The sequence below is a fragment of the Neolamprologus brichardi genome, chromosome 1 (assembly GCF_056152115.1).
Source record: "Neolamprologus brichardi isolate AB-2024 chromosome 1, ASM5615211v1, whole genome shotgun sequence".
Taxonomy (NCBI): domain Eukaryota; kingdom Metazoa; phylum Chordata; class Actinopteri; order Cichliformes; family Cichlidae; genus Neolamprologus; species Neolamprologus brichardi.
In genome coordinates this window covers 38,365,148-38,384,711 of record NC_142104.1, presented here as the reverse complement: position 1 = coordinate 38,384,711, position 19,564 = coordinate 38,365,148, and the positions used below count along the sequence as shown (strand labels likewise).

General features: G+C 40.9%; 1 protein-coding gene and 1 pseudogene across 5 annotated transcripts in view; one reads left to right on the top strand and one right to left on the bottom strand.

Annotated features, from left to right (window-relative positions):
- The window catches only part of fat3a (FAT atypical cadherin 3a), a 163,957-nt gene that overhangs the window by 86,142 nt on the left and 58,251 nt on the right, over nucleotides 1-19,564 (top strand). For all 5 annotated transcript variants that reach the window (XM_087841751.1, XM_087841745.1, XM_087841750.1 and 2 more), the window contains 5 exons: nucleotides 775-914; nucleotides 4,467-4,742; nucleotides 5,152-5,362; nucleotides 5,471-8,199; nucleotides 8,316-9,687. In XM_087841751.1, coding sequence (XP_087697877.1) covers nucleotides 775-914; nucleotides 4,467-4,742; nucleotides 5,152-5,362; nucleotides 5,471-8,199; nucleotides 8,316-9,687 — 4,728 coding nt within the window. The remainder of the gene's footprint in view (nucleotides 1-774; nucleotides 915-4,466; nucleotides 4,743-5,151; nucleotides 5,363-5,470; nucleotides 8,200-8,315; nucleotides 9,688-19,564) is intronic.
- On the bottom strand, nucleotides 2,953-3,584 carry LOC148106473 (uncharacterized; annotated as a pseudogene).

Genomic DNA, 19,564 nt, shown 5'->3' with positions numbered 1-19,564 from the left:
CAGCAACATCGCCACTGCATTAGTCATTTGGGAGATTGATTCCATACCTCCATACCCAACCAACTCACCCACAGCCGCGTTATAATCCCCCACTGAGCAGCTGACAGCTAGAACCATCTTCATGGCATGATTGCTAGTCAGCTGCCCCCATTTCCCAACACCCTAGTCCACCAACTTCACAAAGCAAACAAAAACTAGGAAAAATAGCCAAAAACAAAAATAGATGAGAAATTTTTTGCAATAACACACTCAAACTGCAGCACACTCTAAGCAAAAGGGAGGGGTACTACCAGCATGGAAAGTGTTTTTGCTTGTTGCTTTAGTGTGTTACTGTGATTTTTGCTTCACATTGGCATTTTATAGCATATGCTGTATATTATATATTATTATATGTAATCTGTGGTGTATAGGAGTTTGTGATGTGTGTTTGTGTGTGATGGAAGAGCTTAAACCTGTCAGAAGCCATCCTTTCCTCCTCTGCACTATCACAAACTCTTAGGCAATGGTCTCTAGTCATGTTCTCTTGCCTTATCCCAACACTGCACTGGTTAATTTACTGATTAAGATTGTACAAAAAAACCCAAAAAACAATTCATGCATTTCAGGAATCAGTAACGCATGTTTTGCATGACTGGAACCCACTGATCCACAAAATAAAATTGTGTGGTTTTTGTGTTTATTCACAAATTCATCATAACTCGTGTGCATTCAAAGTAGGTATGATCTGCATTTTTTGGCCATCCTTTCTTGCTTGACATTTGTGCTGTGGTGCAGGTGGGAACAGTGACAGTGTGTTTGATGTAGCGAAGACTGTGGGCACCATCATCATTGCCAAACCTCTTGATGCTGAACAGTGCTCCTTCTACAACATGACAGTGCAGGCTACAGATGGCACCAACACTGCATATACCCAGGTACCACTTCTCCTTTATTTCAGCATTGCCTACAGTTTGGTACATTTCAACTGATTTTGTAGCACAGTCTTGTATCAAAACGTGGAAAAAATTTCAAAATGTGGACTTTATTGCCTTTTAAAATTTGAAAATATTCACCAGATAGGAATTGGTACATATGACCAGATAGATAAAAATCATGTTTAGGGACATGAAAATATTTCAGCTAAATTATTTACATGTAAATTCATGGAACAGAAAGATTGTGTGATACATTGGGGTGGCTGCAGCTCAGGAGGTAGAGCAAATGTGTATGAATGTTAGATAGAAAAAACAAACAAAAAAAGTTAGATAGCATTTAGGTATAAAAAGCAGAGAAAAAAGTGCTTGTATTAATGGGTATGAATGGGTGAAAGAAACATGTTTTATAAAGTGCTTGGAATGCTCCAGTAGAGTAGAAAAATGCTATATAAGAACCAACCCATTTACCAGAAATGTCCAGTAATGCAAACCAGTAAGTTAGAGGTTGTGATTATGTCACCAGTTTCCACTCCCATCATGTTTGTAATGACAAGTGTAAGTTGTAAGAACTTTATTTTACCATTCCACTGGGTTTGCAGAGGATAGGAATGAAAAGAACAATTAGTGTTTCTATCCAGACTATTCAGACTGGTCCCCTTATTTAGAAATACCTTCCATAATAATTCTGACATTTGGATTACAATAGATTCCTTAGGCAGGGTGGTAGACAAACGTGGAGTCCTGGGCCTGTGTATCCTCAGTAATACATTCGTTTTTGGGGATGTGGAACATCACCTCACTGGTGGGGAAGGAATCTGAGCAAGTGCAGGACATGGAGTGCTACCGAATAAATATACCTCAGTGTATAGCAAGGGTTCTGGAACCATACTCCTGGAGAATGGCTGGACTGTAATCATTTTCTGGAGTGGCCTGTGGTGAGAGTAGCTGGGTGGGTGTGAGGACACTCACAAGTCCCTGGCTAAAGACCACCACCACATTACCTCTGTGCATGCCCAGAACAATAGTTCAGAATTCCCAGCCTTCTTTGAGTCTTTAGTTAGTCTGTCTGGGGAATTCATAGTTCTCCCAAGAGATTTCTTCACTCATGTGTGCAAATATGGAGCTGGAAAGGTGTGCTTGGGAGGAATAGCCTGATAAACCAGTGTAGTGTTTTTTTTTTTTTATTGGACTTCCGTCATAGGTATGGGTTGGCCATAAAAAACACCATGTTTGAATCTAAAGTGGTGTACTTGGTATCATAGCACCTTATGCCAAATTTCAGTGATCTGTTTTTTTAAAATGTATATTATCTGATCTGAGGTCATTTGTTTTGGACATTTGGATAAGGAGAAAGAGCTATCAACTCATGACTATCTAGTGATGAGTTGGGTCAGTAGGCTAGGAAGAATGCCAGAAAACAGGTATATCTAGGGCTGTGGCTTGCCTCAGACAAATTGCCTATGTCTGAGGCAAGCCACAGCCCTAGCCCACCCAAACTATCTTAACTGCTCCCTCTTCTGAGTTCGCACTTGTGGGAGGAAGCCGGAGTACCCACGCAAACATGGGGAGAACATGCAAACTCCACACTAACACACATGCAAACTCATGAGTAAAGAAGGAAAAAAAATACTAATGAACCAGTGACAAACTGAACATCATCAAAAACACAAAGAATCAGTGTAGCCACCATGCTGCCCAGGCTGAATTATCAATTGGGTGTTTTTAAGGAAAAGTAATACACCATCAGGCTACATTTTGGGAGTTTGCTGCTGCTGATGGTTCAATGAAAATGACAAAAAGTCAGGGGAAAAGTGGGCAGCCTTGTCTGGTGCCCTTCTTTGGATTGAAGCTTTGGGATGTTACATAATTTGTCCTAACAGATGCATCCGGAGAGCTGTAGAGTATTTTGACTCAATTTATGAAGAATGAACCAAATCCAAATTTGCTTAAAACTGCTAAAAAAAATTCCAATTTACCCGGTCAAATTCTCTGCGTCTAAAGAGACAACTTTCGAATTTGTAGCTGGAGCGATAATCTATTACATTACATCTATTACATTAATTAGTCTGCTTTTAGTGACCTCCAATTGACGTAACCGGGTGTCATTACTGCCTACTTGAATTATAATTTTACTGAATTTATGTTTACCCTTAGCCAGCAGATTTAAATTTCCCTCAGTGTCGCCTGCTCCGGCACCTGGAAGACAATTAACTATGGTTGGTTGTGTCTCTAGCTTCACATGTCTAAGAACAGACAAGAGTGTTGCCAAGTGGGGAAAAGCAGTTAAACACATGAACAGGTCGGTGGTGTACCATGGGCTTCTGTTTAGGACTGCGCTTCCTCCTCACCGTCACCCAGCCATCCTGTTTTCCCAGCTACTGGGGACAATCTGCTGGGAGACAGCTGGCAGAAGCCACGCTACCTTCGGCTGCACTGGCTACAGGGGCCTGGCTAAGCTACAGGTTTTTCAAGGGTGCGAATTTGAGTCTTCAATTTTTTGATCCTGACCTCCAGAGCTGCAAATAGGCTACATTTATTACAAGTATCATTAGTGCTAAAGGAGGCCGAGATGTGACTCCCCTCCCTACTGCTCCCTGCAGGCCATTGCTGCCTCCCCCTGGAAGTGGGTACTTGGTGATTCTTGGGGCTGCTCACGGTGGCTTGGGACATGGCCTGCTGGGGCCCCTGTTCTTAGTTTTTGCCAGGATTGGCCAGCTTCTGACATGGTCAGCTGCCAAGAGGCCGTTTATGTGAAAAGAGAAAGACCATCTCTAAATCAAGGAGGGGGCCTAAGTGTACCTCTTTCACTATCATACAATGCTGTGAGCTATTCCCCAACTTTTTGTAAATAGTACTCATGGTCATTGATCAATGGTCATGACAATTTGCATATTAACAATCATGAAACTGACCTCATGACCCATTGTTAATCAGTGGTGCTAGGTTTGGTTATTATGTGAATGTACTGTTTATAAGGCTGAGGAAACCTGCAGTCAGCTGAGATTGAAAAAATCAATTAAAAGAGTGATGAAACATTTCTCCTACTTAAAACACTATGTCCAGGTGAACAGAGTCAGCTTTCTGTGATTTCCTTACCTGGGTGATTGAGCATGCATCAAGACATTTTTTGATGTTTTTCAGGAAATAAGACCAGTTTAAATTGTTCATCTCCTCAAGTTTTTACTAACAATTACTTTGGTTGATTACTGCTGATTGCTGCTCATTTGAGCAAAGCAAATATGCCAACAATTACCAACATGCACGCGCACATGATGCCATTATATTTGGAGATAATTTAAGGGAAAAATTGTGTGCTTAAGATTCAACTCAAAAACCACTAATATGCAGCTTTCAAAAATTCTGTTGTGGGAATAAGAGGGTGGTGTGTTTCAAAAAACAATTTTGAACTGACAAGCTTTAGTTTAGTTGCAAAATCTTTAATTCTGAGTTATATAACTCTGAAGATGTCATTAAGATGAACAGTTTATATCTATAATTTTAAAGTGTGTTCTTTCTTTCCTTTTTCTCTTGTTAATGTCCCTCATGTTCCAGATTCACATTACTGTTATGGACAGCAATGACAATGCTCCCATCTTCTTCCAACCAACTTATGATGTCGTTGTTTCTGAAGATACACCACCTGACACTGAAGTGGTCCAGGTTCAGGCATCTGACCGTGATAAGCATCACCAGTTGACCTACTCTCTGCAGAGTTCCATAGACCCAAACACCATGGGTCTGTTCCGCATTCATCCCACCCAGGGCACTATCTACACTACTCAAAGGCTTGACCATGAGGCCTGTGCACGACACATTCTCACTGTGACTGTAAGATATACTTTAATCCATGAGTTATTTTTGGTCTAAAAGTCTGTATCATAGAATTGTATTCATCATACAGATAGTTTTCCTGTTTTAATTATGCAAGCACACAGTAATCCTCTGTTTGGGCTGGACTACCTTTTGGTGACATCAGCAGACTAATTACATGGTTTACAAATTACACCATTCAGTAAACCAGTATCCACATCTCACTGCATCATTAGAAGTTACATATCTAATTTTTAAACTACTACATAACACGGGAGAAATATGTGTGGTTAAGGAAAGTGAGGGAGTAACAGTTCTAGTCTAATGACTTGTTTTTGTAGAGATTATTTTGACCTTATCATATGTCTTCACCCTATATATATCATTAAAGAAAATATTTAGGTTTGTTTAATCATTTTCTCCACAGGTAAAGGATCAAGAATTCCCATACAGAAAAGATTTGGTCCGTGTACTAATAGAAGTGGAAGATGTAAATGACCACGTACCCATTTTTACCAGTGCTCTGTATGAAGGCTCAGTATATGAGTCAGCAGCAGTGGGATCAGCTGTAGTCCAGGTGACTGCCCTAGACAAAGATAAAGGCGAGAATGCAGAGCTACACTACTCTATTGAAGCAGGTAAGCTATGGCAACTGAGTACTTGCTCCTACATATGTACACGGTTGGAACGTTAATTTGATATTTTGTCTATTATTGTTTTTTTTGTTTTTTTTTTCTCTTCAACAGGCAACAGTGGAAATACATTCCAAGTTGAGCCAGTTTTGGGTGTCATCACTGTTGCGCATGAGCTGGACCTATCCAGCATAGGCCATTATATTCTCACTGTCAGAGTAATTGACAGTGGCTCCCCCCCACTTTCCACTACCACAATAGTGCGGATTGCTGTCACTCTATCTGATAATGCTGGTCCAAAGTTCCCTCAACCTGAGTACCAGACTGAAATCATGGAGAATGCATTGGTTGGGACCTCTGTCAGTACAGTCAGTGCTGTCAGCCAGTCCACCCTCAATTATGACATCAAGCAGGGCAATACCAATCATGTTTTTCAGATAAATCAGTATAGTGGAGTGATTACTACTCAAAAATCGCTTGACTATGAGACTACAACTTCTTACACACTGATAGTCCAGGCTATTAACATGGCTGGCATGGCCTCCAATGCTACTCTGTTAATCCAGGTAGTGGATGATAATGACAACCCACCAGTGTTCCAGGAGCTTCACTACCATGGGAGTATTAGTGAGGCAGCACCAATTAACAGTGTAGTCTTAAACTTAGATGGTTCACCTCTAGTAATAAAAGCCACTGATGCTGACCGTAACCAAAATGCACTGCTGGTATACCAGATTATTGAAGACACAGCAAAAATGTTCTTCACCGTGGACTCAGGAACTGGCTCCATCAGAACCATTGCTAATTTAGATTATGAAACCTTTACTATCTTTCATTTCCACGTACATGTGAGAGACAACGGAACGCCACAGTTGACAGCAGAAAGTCCAACTGAGGTCACAATACAAGTGATTGACACAAATGATTCCCCACCTCGCTTCACCCAGAGTTCTTATGAAACAGTCCTGTTACTCCCCACTTATGTTGGAGTTGAAGCACTTCAGGTTTCAGCGACAGACCCTGACAAAGACATCACTACAGAGCTTGTATACTCTCTGACTGATGGAGAACTGCAGCACTTTGCCATCAAACCTTCAAGTGGAATTATTGTAGTCAAAAACAACAACTTTTCCAAAGAGCGTTTCCGCTTCAGTGTCAGAGTTTCAGATGGTAAATTCTCTAGCATGGCTTTGGTGACTATACTTGTCAGAGAAGCTCTAGACTCTGGTCTCAGCTTCACCCACAGTATTTACTCTTCATCTATTAAAGAGAATATATTGAATATCACCAAGGTAGCTGTGGTCAATGCTATTGGAAACCGTCTGAATGAACCACTAAAGTACAACTTGTTGAATGCTGGTACACATTTCAAAATTCGCCCAACATCTGGAGTCATTGAGACCACAGGTATAGCATTTGACCGTGAAGAGCAAGAGTTCTATGAACTGGTGGTTGAGGCAAGAAAGGAGCATGACCCTCTCCATGTGGCTAGAGTCGTAGTTAGAGTCCAAGTTGAAGACATAAATGATAATGCCCCTGTGTTTGTTGGACTTCCTTATTATGCAGCTGTTCAAGTAGAAGCTGAACCAGGATCACCCATTTTCAGGGTCATGGCAGTAGATGGTGACAAAGGAATTAATGGGCAAGTATCTTACTATCTCAAAGATGACCATGGTCATTTTGAAATCAACAGGCAGACAGGTAGTCTCAGCCTCAAGAGGTCTTTTGAGTCTGATTTGTCCAATGTGGAATACCGAATGGTGATATATGCCAGAGACAGTGGTTATCCACCCCTTTCATCTACAATAGAGTTTCCCATCACTGTAGTCAACAAAGCCATGCCTGTTTTTGCCAAATCATTTTATACTGTTGCTGTGAATGAGGATGTAGCTGTGCACACACCTATCCTTGGCATCAATGCCTCAAGCCCTGAAGGACAAAGCATCATCTACACAATTGTTGATGGAGATCCATCCCTACAGTTTGACATTGGTTTTGATACCGGAGTCATAAGTGTCATCCATGCTTTGGATTTTGAGGCAACATCATCTTACCACCTGACTGTTAGAGCCACGGACTATCTTACTGGTGCCCATGCTGAGGTTGATGTAGATGTGTTTGTCCAGGATGTCAACGATAATCCACCTATCTTCCAGAAAATGACCTACAGGGTAGTTTTATCTGAAACAGCCATGATTGGAACGCCAGCACTCCAAGTAGTTGCCACAGACAAAGATTCAGAGAAAAACAATGTTGTCCGCTACCAGATCTTCTCGAATTCACGTAATAATACAGAGTACTTTCATATTGACAGTAGCAGTGGATTAATCCTGACAGCTCGTATGCTAGACCATGAACTACTCCAAAAATATGACTTTATTGTCAGGGCAACTGATAATGGTTTTCCACCACTGAGTAGCGAAGTGTCTGTGACAGTCATGTTTATTGACATAAATGACAATCCTCCAGTTTTCAACCAGCTGCTCTATGAGGCATATGTGAATGAGTTGGCAACAAGGGGTCACTTTATAACCTGTGTCCAGGCATCTGATGCAGACAGCTCAGATTTTGACAAGTTGGAGTACAGTATTTTATCAGGAAATGAAAAAAGGAATTTTGCAATAGAAAAAAAGACGGGGATAATCACACTGTCCAGCCACCGTAAACAAAGAATGGAGCCTGCCTATAGTCTCAATGTTTCAGTATCTGATGGGGTGTTCACCAGCACTGCACAGGTTCATGTAAAAGTGTGGAGGGCCAATCTGCATAGTCCAGTGTTTGGACAGAATATGTATGAGGCGGAGCTAAGAGAGAATGCTGCTGTGGGAACCAAAGTTATACAGGTAGGTGCAGTAAGGATTCATTAAATTATACATTAAAAAGAAATAACATTAAGTATATTAAGTAGCTATAAAGTATTTTTCTGAATTGACAAGGGTGATCAAAATTTTCATTTCAGGTCAAGGCAACAGATGCAGACCCAGGAGAGTTTGGGCTCATAACTTATTCCTTTGTGAATGATGTTGGAAAGGACAAGTTTAGCATCGATGCAAATGGTCAGATCTACACCACAGAAAAACTTGATCGTGAGGATCCAGCTAACAAAGACATTGTTCTCACAGTGGCGGCCCAAGATTTAGGTGGACAAGTCTCTTACTGTACAGTACAAGTTACTCTATTGGACGATAATGATAATGCACCTTGTTTCCGTGCCACAGAGTATCGAGCTTCAGTGAAATCTGATGTGGCTCAAGGTTTTTTGGTGACACAGATTCAGGCCCAAGATCCTGATCATGGCATTAATGCTAAAGTGACATATTCACTTTACAGTGAGGCAAATGTACCAGTGGTAGACATTTTGGAGATAGACCCGGACAATGGATGGATGGTGACTAAAGGCAGTTTCAGCCATTTCAGAAACTCTGTATTATCTTTCTTTGTGAAGGCTGTTGATGGAGGAAATCCAGTCAGACACTCTCTAGTATCTGTCTATATCCATGTTCTTTCTCCAGAGACTTTTATTCCATCCTTTAGCCAATATCATTATTTATTTAATACACCAGAGAACACTCCTATTGGTTCAGTCATAGGAACAGTTCACCTCAACACTCCTCTTGAATTTACATCACTCTCTACTACTTTTGCCCTGGTTAATGGAGAGGCTGGTGAAAACAACCAAGATGGTGTGTTTGTGGTGGAAAAGCATACTGGAGTGATCAAACTTGATAAGCCTTTGGACTACGAGGTGATCAAAGGATACTACTTCAAAGTCACTGCCACGGCACAACAGGCTAAGCTTGATTCGGTGAGTTGTGTTGAAGTTGAAGTCAAGGTATTGGATTTGAATGACAACAAACCAGCTTTTGAGGCCAACTCATATGATACCACCATTATGGAAGGAATGCCAGTTGGAACCAGAATCATTCAAGTTCAAGCAAGAGACCCAGATTCTGGAGCAAATGGCCAGGTAACATATAAACTTGGTTCATTAATCCAGTTAAAAGAGGATTCAGACACACTGGTCAGCACTTTTAGCATTGACAGCAATACTGGTTGGATCACTACACGCAAAGACCTGGATCATGAAACTAGCCCCTCGTACACTTTTACAGTAGTGGCCTCAGACCTTGGGGAGACCCTGACTCTTTCCAGTACAACCACTGTCACAGTTTCATTGTCAGACATCAATGACAACCCTCCCAGGTTCATGGAGAACCACATCTTTGGTTCTGTTCAGGAGAGTGACCGCCCAGGAGAGGTTGTGGCTGTGCTGATAACTAGAGATGATGATAGCTCTGCCTTCAACCGTCAAGTCAGCTATCACATCACTGGTAAGTCCCAAGGCAAATATTTTTTACTGCATTGTTAAGGAATAACAGATAGAAAACAGAAAAAAACTTAAATACATCTATTAATTAAATCAACAATTGACATTAGGTAATTCAATTCAGAGCACTTTGTTTTTATAGCGCCAAATCACAACAGCAGTTGTCACTAAGTATTTTACACTATTTTACACTTACAATAACATACAGAGAAACCTGCAACAATCAAGCGATCTCTCCAACCCCTTTTTGAGCAAAAACTTAAGTAAAATGTATTTATATAGCACTTTTTACCGAAAAAAAATCAGTGTTTCACAGTAAAAAAACAATAATAATAAGAATGTAAAATAAACAAAATTTAAAACAAAATGCAAAACAACAACAATGAAGAGAAGCAAAAACTGGAGTGATATTGATTTTCTGTTGGTACCAGTTAAGTCTTGCTGCAGCATTCTGTACAGTCTGAAGGTGATCCGAAGCTGTTGTTGAAAAAAATGAAATGACTATTATAATAACCCAGTTGGGATAAGAACAAGGCATGAATAATCATCTCAAGTTCAGCGTTTTAAACCAGTAGTTTGATTTTAGAAACATTCCTTAGAAACATTCCTTAAAAACAGTTCTGAACCAGTTGTTTGGAATAAAATGGTAAATGGACTGGTTTTTATATAGTGCTTTGCTACTCTGAGCACTCAAAGCGCTTTACACAACTTGCCTCATTCACCATTTCCCACAAGCATTTTTTTCTATGGTCTTTCTATCCAACACTCACTCATGCTCCAATGGACGAATTAGAGACCAACTCAGGGTTAGTATCCTACCTAAGGATATTTGGCATGCACACTCGAGCAAACGGGGATCGACCCACCAACCTTCCAATAAGTAGGGGACTGGTTCTACCACCTGACCTACAGTCACCCCTATGATGATGCTGATGCGACATTGAACTGTCAAATATAACACAACCATTTGGTGGTAATGGGAGGAAGACAGGACAAAAAACACATTGTGGAAGAGAGTGAGAAGTTAATAATAGGTAATGAGTAAATACAGAGTGGTGTGTAAAGACAGTGACTCAAAAAGGTGAGTGAAGAAGAGACACCTGGTGCATCATGAGTTGCCTAGTGCAGTATAACTAAGAGAAGATTCAGGCTGAAGGTGAAGGCTCTGCCACTCATTTTACTTTTAAAATATCCTAGGAACCACAAGTCCACAGTGTGGCAGCAAAGTGCTCCATTGGGGTGATACAGAACAATGAGGTCTTAAGATAACCTTTAAGAAACCTTATATGTGGGAGGAAGGATTTTAAATTCAATTCTGGGTTAAATAGGGACTCAATGAAGAGAAGCCAGTATTGGGGAAATGTACTCTCTCTTTCTAGTCCCTGTCAGTACTCTTGCAGCACCATGTTGGATCAGCTGAAGGCTTTGTAGTGAGTTTTTCAGGCAAGCTGGTGAGGATGATGATGAATGTAGTTACCATTGACCAACATCATGTTTCTAATGTTTCTCTGGCTCTTCCTGTAAAGTGCAGTGGTGTTTTTAAGCTTGTCCAGTTTATTGTCAATTTGTACTCCAAGGTATTTATAGTGCTCTCCACAATGTCCACATCGACTTGAATGCACATGGATTGAAACAGGGGTCACTGTTTCCTGGTCTGCCTAAGGTCCACAATCAGTTCCTTGTCTCGTCTTTGTCATGGTGGCTGCTAGTATTTTTATAGAGCAACAAACCCTTATTTCAGGCTAAATGAGGATTTTCAAAATTGGTGAGATCCCGTTTTCTCTCCAGCTTATGGGTTATCTGCATCAAGCTGCACGTTTGAGAGTTATACCAGGGAGTCAAGTACTTCTGATTTGTGGCTTTTTAAGCCACAGTATCCAAAGTTGTAAACACTGACGATGTTTTCTCTTTTTTTTTTGGTCCTACATAAGGGTGAACCATGGAACCAGTTAGGTTTAGGATTATGTCACAATTTGCTGGGCAGGATCACATTGGGTGGCACATTATACTAGCAGCAATCATAGCAGTGCTAGTGCTATAATTACTTTGTGACTGTGACAGAATTTTAAAATTCAATTGGTATCAAAAGATAGTAGACTCTTACTGTGGGATTCAGGAAACAAATACCATCTTTCAATGTTTCTTGAAGTCAGCCTGGGATATTCTTTGTATGAATAAGGTCCAAATCTGCAGATCAAATCTAAAATATTCATAAATTATTATACAGTATGGATAATGATTGCTCTCCAAGTGCATGTCTGATTAAACAGAGTGATTTGGCTGATCAACGGGCAGTGAGCTACAGAAAAAAACAACATACTATAATTAGATACATTTAAAATTTATTAAATCTCCTTAACCATAAATCTTTATAGAATATGCAATTGAGTTATTATTACTTTCCGTAATTTTTGCCAATTTTGATAAATGAAATAGAATTTCCTTTATATAGCGCCAAATCACAACAACTGTTCCCTAAAATAATACTCTGAAAACCCCAACAACGACCCATAATACCGTAAGGCAGAGCCTTTGGCTTATGGGCCCTTCTTCTGTGTAAGACGCACCAGTTTTGATTCAGGAAATGGACACCTTGTCGACTTTAAAGACTAGGTTTAAAAATTGGTGTGATTGTAGCCCAGGAGGATAGAGCAAGTCATTTACTAATTGGAAGTTTGGTGGTTCGATTCCTGGTTGCTTCAGTGTGCATACCAAATATCCTTGAGCCAGATACTAACCCCTGTGATGCATGCACTGGAGTGTGAATGTGTGTAAATGTCAGAAAACACTTAAGCATAAGAGAAAAAAGTGCATGTATGAAGAGGAATAAATAAAGTATTTGTATAAAGCCTTTTTGAGTGCTCAGGTAGAGCAGAAAATCGTTATATAAAAACCAGTCCATTACCAAAACTTCCCTTTTGCTAAACAATGTAGTTTGAACTGGATCTGGTGACACTGAATCTTTCCTTTGTTACACTGCAATAGGCTTAGGCTTCCCATAAGTCACTATTTCATGATGCAGTATTTCTTCCTCAATCACCTTATTCACTCTGTGTGATTGTATGTAATTTCTGCATCATCATGTAATTTCAAATGCAACATTCAACTTCAAAACTTTAGAGTCAGCTCCTTCACTGCTTGTATCTGTTCATTGTCTAGTTCAGTCTGTTGTCGTTGTGGACTTGTACTCTTATGTACACCACACTGACATTCTGTCTCAGGATAGTCATGGACCATCTAGTTGCACTCTTTCGGAGGTTGGTCTTTCTCTGGTCTTATACCCATTCAAAAGCAGATGATATATCTCTGACCATTCCACAAACTCTTCTACTAATACTCTCCTCCTGCATATCACACATATTTTCACCCTACTGCATAATCATCTGAATATTTCTGTAGAGGGAGGTCCTGGAGGTGTACTGAAAGTCTGAAGTGTAATAAGTGAACAGGAATTGAAACAGTGCAGCCCTTTCTGGAGCTCCAGTACTATAAATCACAATGTCAGATAGAGCACTGCCAAATCTTACATACTTTATACTGGATGTGATTACTGACATTTCCTGTGTTTTCTCTCTGAGTGACACTGGTTAGATTGTGTTGAAAAGCTTTTGTAACCCACATCAACTACACTGTCACATCCACGCGTTTAGATGTAGATGATAAATGTGCTGTGTGAATGTAGGTGTGACTGGCTGAGTAAGGTCTGCAGTAGAAAATGGTTGAAATTTTCAACTGAATAGAATGGTGCTATAGAAGTATCAGGTTTTTTTTGTTTAACATAATCTGCCTTTGGATCCTCTTCCACACGCTCCATTCCTGACACAACTTTAAAAACAAGTGGCCTCTAACTTTACTTGATATTCTCTGCATCAAACTGTAAAAGTCAGCAATAAACCCACAAACAACAGCTGATAGCAGTGTCATTCTCTCTGTTGTCAGCCTTTAATACTAGTTCTTATAGTTGTTTGTTTCCCAGAAACTTTATATGCAAGTGTCTAATAATGATGCTTTAATTTTTTGGGGGGGTATTTAGCCTAACCCTCAGCCCCTGGCTGTATGTGATACACCAGCAGATTAAAAAAACAAAAAAAACAAACCAAAATGGATATGATTGAATTCTGACTGTTCCAGAGAAGTCTTGGGAAGCTGCTCAAGTCTTGAAGATCTGCACCTACGCAGTTTGAAATTACAGACCTAAGTAATTAACCTGTTTGGAAATCAGTCTATGGCTGTGGTTGGCTACTATTGGCCACTATCTGCTTCCCCTAACGCAGAGCCTTCTCCAATTTGACTTTTATCTGAACTGCATTTTAATGAAATAAATTATTTTAATTGGGACTGACCTTCTTCTTCGTCTGATGGCACACTGTTTTTCTTTAAATTTTAAACAAAATATTCAAAGCCGTATATGCCTTAATCCCAAATCACCAGATAAATCATCTCTTATTAACACTTTTTTTAACTAGTATGCCAAATAGGTTTGTGGGTGAGAAACGCTAAACTCTTACAGTCCAAGCCTGGTATCTTTACAAAAAGAAATTTAAAGTTTTTATTTATGACTTCAGTCAGATTTAACTGGGGTCGTATTACAATTCCAATTTAGCATGGAGATATTTCCATTGGCCATTCTCCTACATAAGAGGAACCAGACGTGGGCTACTGCGAGAAAGTCTGACTAATGACGATTGGCTATGTTTTCGTAAGTTTCGTAATTGGTTCAATGCCTCCATTAGGAAGGCAAATGCTCATACCATCAAGATGGTTTCTGAACAATCACAGCTAGCTTTTGATTGTATACAGTCACAGCTGTGTCAGCTCTGACTGGTTTTAAATACAAATAAAACCAAGGTCATGTTGTTCTGAAATAGAAAGTGCATGCCTGTAGTACTTCACTCTCTTGTACCCGGCATTTCTATTGAACCTGTGACCTCATACAAATACTTGGGTGTTTGTGATTGGTGATAATCTTTCCTGTAAGCTACATATTGCTCACCTGTTAAATAAACTTTTTTCTTTTTTCCAAAATCATTGCTAATTTGTGTTTCACTTTCACTGCAAGGAAAAGGCATCTTGCTACCACCTTTTCACCCCTCCTGACTGGCTCTGCTCATTTTCTCCATCTTTTGGACTCTATATGGTTGACTGCTCCTTATTGGCCTTGCTATTTGTGGTTTACTGCCCTCCTATTACATGTTACTTAAAGATTTTAGTCATAGTTTGTGGTCTCAAGACTTAATTACATTGAGTGTTGCATCAGTTTGTACAGAACTTGGAAAGAAGACATTCTTCTTTTCTGCCCCGTTTTCATGGATTACATTACAGAAGGACTTACAGCTCTCTCAGTAGATTTCACTTTTTAAAAGATGTACAAATGCCCTTGTGAAATCATAATTGTGAATTTGTTCCTGTTTTTCCAGTAACTGTTTAAACATGAGATCATTTTTATTTTTGTCATTTTATTCCTGTTTTATTGTTATTTTATTTTGTTTGTCTCTCTTGTAAATGAGACATTGAGTCTCAATGAAGGTTAAATAAATTAATGACCACCTCTGGTGGAGTTGGGCTCCCTCCTCCTGCTGGCATGGTATCGCTGAGATGTGTGGCCCCAAATCTTCCCTACCGTTGAGGGCTGCTGATGGCCCATCTCTGTCTGCCTCTTGCTCTGGTGGGGCATTTTTGCAGTTTCCCACCCTAATTTCTTTTTTTTTCTTTTTTTTTCGCCTGTCCCATTTGGTTCTTTAGCCGTTGAAATTGTTGTCTGAAGACCAACAAGGATATCCAATGGATTTACTTTGCCAAATGGATCATCACGGCCTTGCCGTATTGGTCCATTTGATTGACCTTTGTTGTTATTATTTATTTATTTTATTTTCAGTTGTTACAGACGGGACAGACATGACTGAGGGATAGGAAAGGGAGAAAGAAAAATGAAGGAAAAGAAAAACAGATAGGAAGAGGGACAGTGAGAAAGGGCACTTAAAAAGAGAAAGAAGAAAAAAAATCTCCTGGATCACCTGTTGAGAGAAAAAGAAGAGAAAACAAGCAAAAAAAATAGAGCAACATACTAAACACAACACCATCACGTTAATCTAGCTAAGTGTAAACAGCTGTAAATACTAAATATTGAATGTTGTTGTGTAGCAAGCAGGACCGACAGCGCACAATGTGCTTGGAAATAGCAGCCAATAGAGGTGTAGTTTATGTCTATGAACAGTGAACACCCGTGTGCACACCTGTGTGGATCAGCGCGCTTTTATTCAAGGTTTCCCCATGTAATGGTCTGCTAGAGGATGTAGAGAGCCATAGCCCTGTCCCCCAGGGCATGAAGCAGGCATGGAGGAGATCCAGGCCCCAGACATCCAGAGGCCCCAGAGTGCAAGAGCCCAAGGAGGACCACCGGAGGGGCATCCATGCCACCCTCCTGGGAAGAGCTGAGGAGAGCCCCAGATGAGGGGTCACCCAGTAGCCACAGAGCAGAAGCCAGAGGGGGCTGCAGTGGCATGCCCGCCGGCTCTGCCGGCAGCCAGCTGTGCCAGAGTGAACCGAGCCGGAGGCCCGAGGGCCCCCTTTGCCCCGGAAGAGGCCTGACCGAGCAACAGGCACCAGGCCCCGCCAATTAGTCACCGGGAGTGAGCTGGTACATACCTGAGCGCCCAGCCCTGGACACCAAGAACCACCAACGCACCGACCCCTGAGGGCATCAGTTACCGGCAGGGAGTGTGGTGAGGGGAGATAGGCCTTTGGAGGGCCTGGGAGTTCCCAGAGAGGTGGAGTGTAAGACCCGACCTGACATATAGACACAGACAAACAGGGACACACAAACACAAACATGTATTCCCACCCTCATGCACACATATACAAATACTCAGCACTCACCCAACGTAGGGATAGACATACGTGCACACAGTACACACAATCACACTCCCCAAACAAACCCTATACCCCGGGATCAGGTACCCTCGCCCCTGGAGGGGTAAACGGCACCTAGACCCAGGAGATGTTGCCCTTTCCCCCAAGGTGGAGGCAAGCAGACCGCCCCAGGCTCTGCAGCAGCAGGGAGGCCCCGCATCCCAGATCCCAATCGGACGGCCAACACCTCCTTCCAGCCCCCCCGCCCCGATGGCCAGCAGAGAACAGTGTGTGAAGACCCCAAACCTCCTTCCTCTCGCTCATGTGTAGTGTTGCTGCGTGTTGTTCTAAGGTGCATTTAAAACTCGGGTGAGCATGGTGCTGCTGCCAGAGAGCACCAGGTGTTAGCACGGCCCCTCCCGAGAACCCTCAATGTCTACATGGATTTAAAATTGAGAGGTGGGCACCGGCGCCAGAGGTGGGGTTGAATACACAGACCGTCCACTGGACGCCGTTAACGTGCCCACCCTCAAGGCCCTATATGTATGTCTTGTGCAGTCTGGGAGACTGCACAAGACAGTAGACACCCAGGTTAAGTTTATTCTCCACCTCTCCTATGACTCTCCCCCACCTGCAGAGTGGACTCCTGCAAGAACGGAACAAACTCCCTGTCAGTTGAAGAGCCCCCTAGTTAGGCCGATGTGCCTCTAAGAGCAACCAGAGCCACTAACCAAGTTATGACCACAACCCCTGGGTTAAGCCCTCCAGGGATAACGTCCCTAGGGATTCTCCAAACGCCCTAAGGCCGTCCCAACCTCCACATCAACCAATGGCGAAGGCGGGACCAAACCACGACCCCCCACCCCTGCTAGGTGATGGAGCCAATCAAAGGAGCCCAGAGGGATTGATCTAATGTGGTGGCAGAGGCTGTCTCGAGACTAATGTGATCTATTAGATGGTTTCTATATTGGCTAGAATTAAGATTATTTTTATTTTTCCAGTTCATGAGGACCGTTGGCAATGCATAGGGCAGTAAAAACCATGTGGACTGTATTAGTTTCTGTAGTGACATCATCCAATTTGCCCAACAAGCACACTAAAGGGGAGGGTCGAATTTTACATTTGAGACACTTTGATAAGTCTTCACATATCTCGTGCCAAAACTTCTGCACTGGTGGACAGAGCCAAAGAGCGTGGATGTAATTGTCTGGTGTATTGCCTTGACAGTGTGAGCAGTTGTTGGAAGATGTAAAGCCCATCTGGAACATCCGATGACCTGTATAGTGCACTGTTTGTAGTATTTTGTATTGTATTAATTGCAGACTGGGATTTCTAATCAATTTAAAGGTTTTTAAGCATATCTGAGACCAGACGTTTTGGTCTAAGCCGACTGACAAATCTGCTTCCCACTTTGCAATAGGAAGGGATATTGATTCATCTATTTTAGAAAGTGTTCTGTACATTTTAAACAATAATTTAGGGGATTTAAGAGTAAGAAAATGTACCGCGCTTGGTGGTGTTTGCAATTCAACTTGACTGAGGTTAAATTTCTTTTTTACTATGGATTTAATTTGTTGATCCCATATTGTATAACTAGTCTGTCAAATTGAATAAAGTCTGTTCCTTCTAATATATGTTCTAAGTATTTAATTCCTTTACAACTCCATTCTGGAAAATTAATCATATTATTGTTTTGTAATATGTCAGGGTTATTCCAGATAGGTGTATGTCTGCATGGGATTAATGAAGACTCCGTTATTTTTAGAAACTCCCACCATGCTGTCAGAGAAGAGCTGATGTTGATGCTTTTAAAGCATTCATGTCTTTTGATGTTTGAGCTGATAAATGGCAGGTCTGAAATCTCTAGATTATTGCATAGTGCCTGTTCAACATCTAGCCAGAGCTCATCTAAGAAGGTACGTTTTAACCATCCTGAGATGTACTGAAGCCTGTTGGCTAAGAAATATTGTTGAAAATTAGGCAGATCTAATCCTCCTTCATCCTTGGTTCTTTGAAGTGTTTTTAAGCTGATATGCGGGGGTTTATCTTTCCAAAGGAATTTAGAAATATACGAATCCAGAGATCTGAACCAATCTTGTGATAGATTGTTCGGGATCATTAAAAATAAGTAATTTATTTTTGGCAAGATTATCATTTTTATAGTGGCGACCCTTCCCATGAGTGATATGGGTAGAGATTTCCATCTAGTCAGATCGCCTTCTACTTTCTTTAGAAGTGGGATGTGGTTTAATTTAGTTAAGTCTGAAAGCTTAGGAGAGACATTAATACCTAAATATTTAATATTTCCAGATTGTAGTGGGGCAGAAGAAGAATTATGGAAGGAGCAGTTAATTGGAAGAACTGTAGATTTTGACCAGTTAATTGAATAATCTGAAACTCTTGAAAACCAGTTTATTAGAGTAATTACCTCAGAAAGGTTGGTTTGTGAGTTTTGGAGAAGAAGCAACAAATTATCCGCATAGAGACTGATTTTATGTTCTACGTTCTTACATTTTATGCCCTGAATTGTTGTAGCCTGTCTAAATGCCGCTGCTAGTGTTTCGATAAAAATTGCAAAAAGTGAGGGGGAGAGTGGGCATCCCTGTCTGGTGCCCCTCAGGAAACAGAAACTGGAGGATGTCTGGTCATTTCTTCTGACACAAGCTGTTGGTGAATTATATAATATTCTTAGCCAGTTTATGAAAGAGTTTCCAAAACCAAATTTGTGTAAAGTTGCAAATAAAAATTTCCAGTTAACTCTGTCAAACGCCTTTTCTGCATCTAGAGATAATATTGTGGTTTCAATGTTTTTACTGTATGAGTAGTCTATTAAATTAAGTAATCTACATGCGTTTGTTGATGAGTGCCTACCTTTTATGAAACCAGTTTGGTCAGTAAGAATTAAAAAGGGGGTTATCTTCTCTAATCTTTTTGAGAGGGCTTTGCAGATTATTTTGAGGTCTGCATTTATAAGGGATATTGGATGATAGCTTGAGGGAAATAAAGGGTCTTTGCCTGGTTTTAGCAGGAGA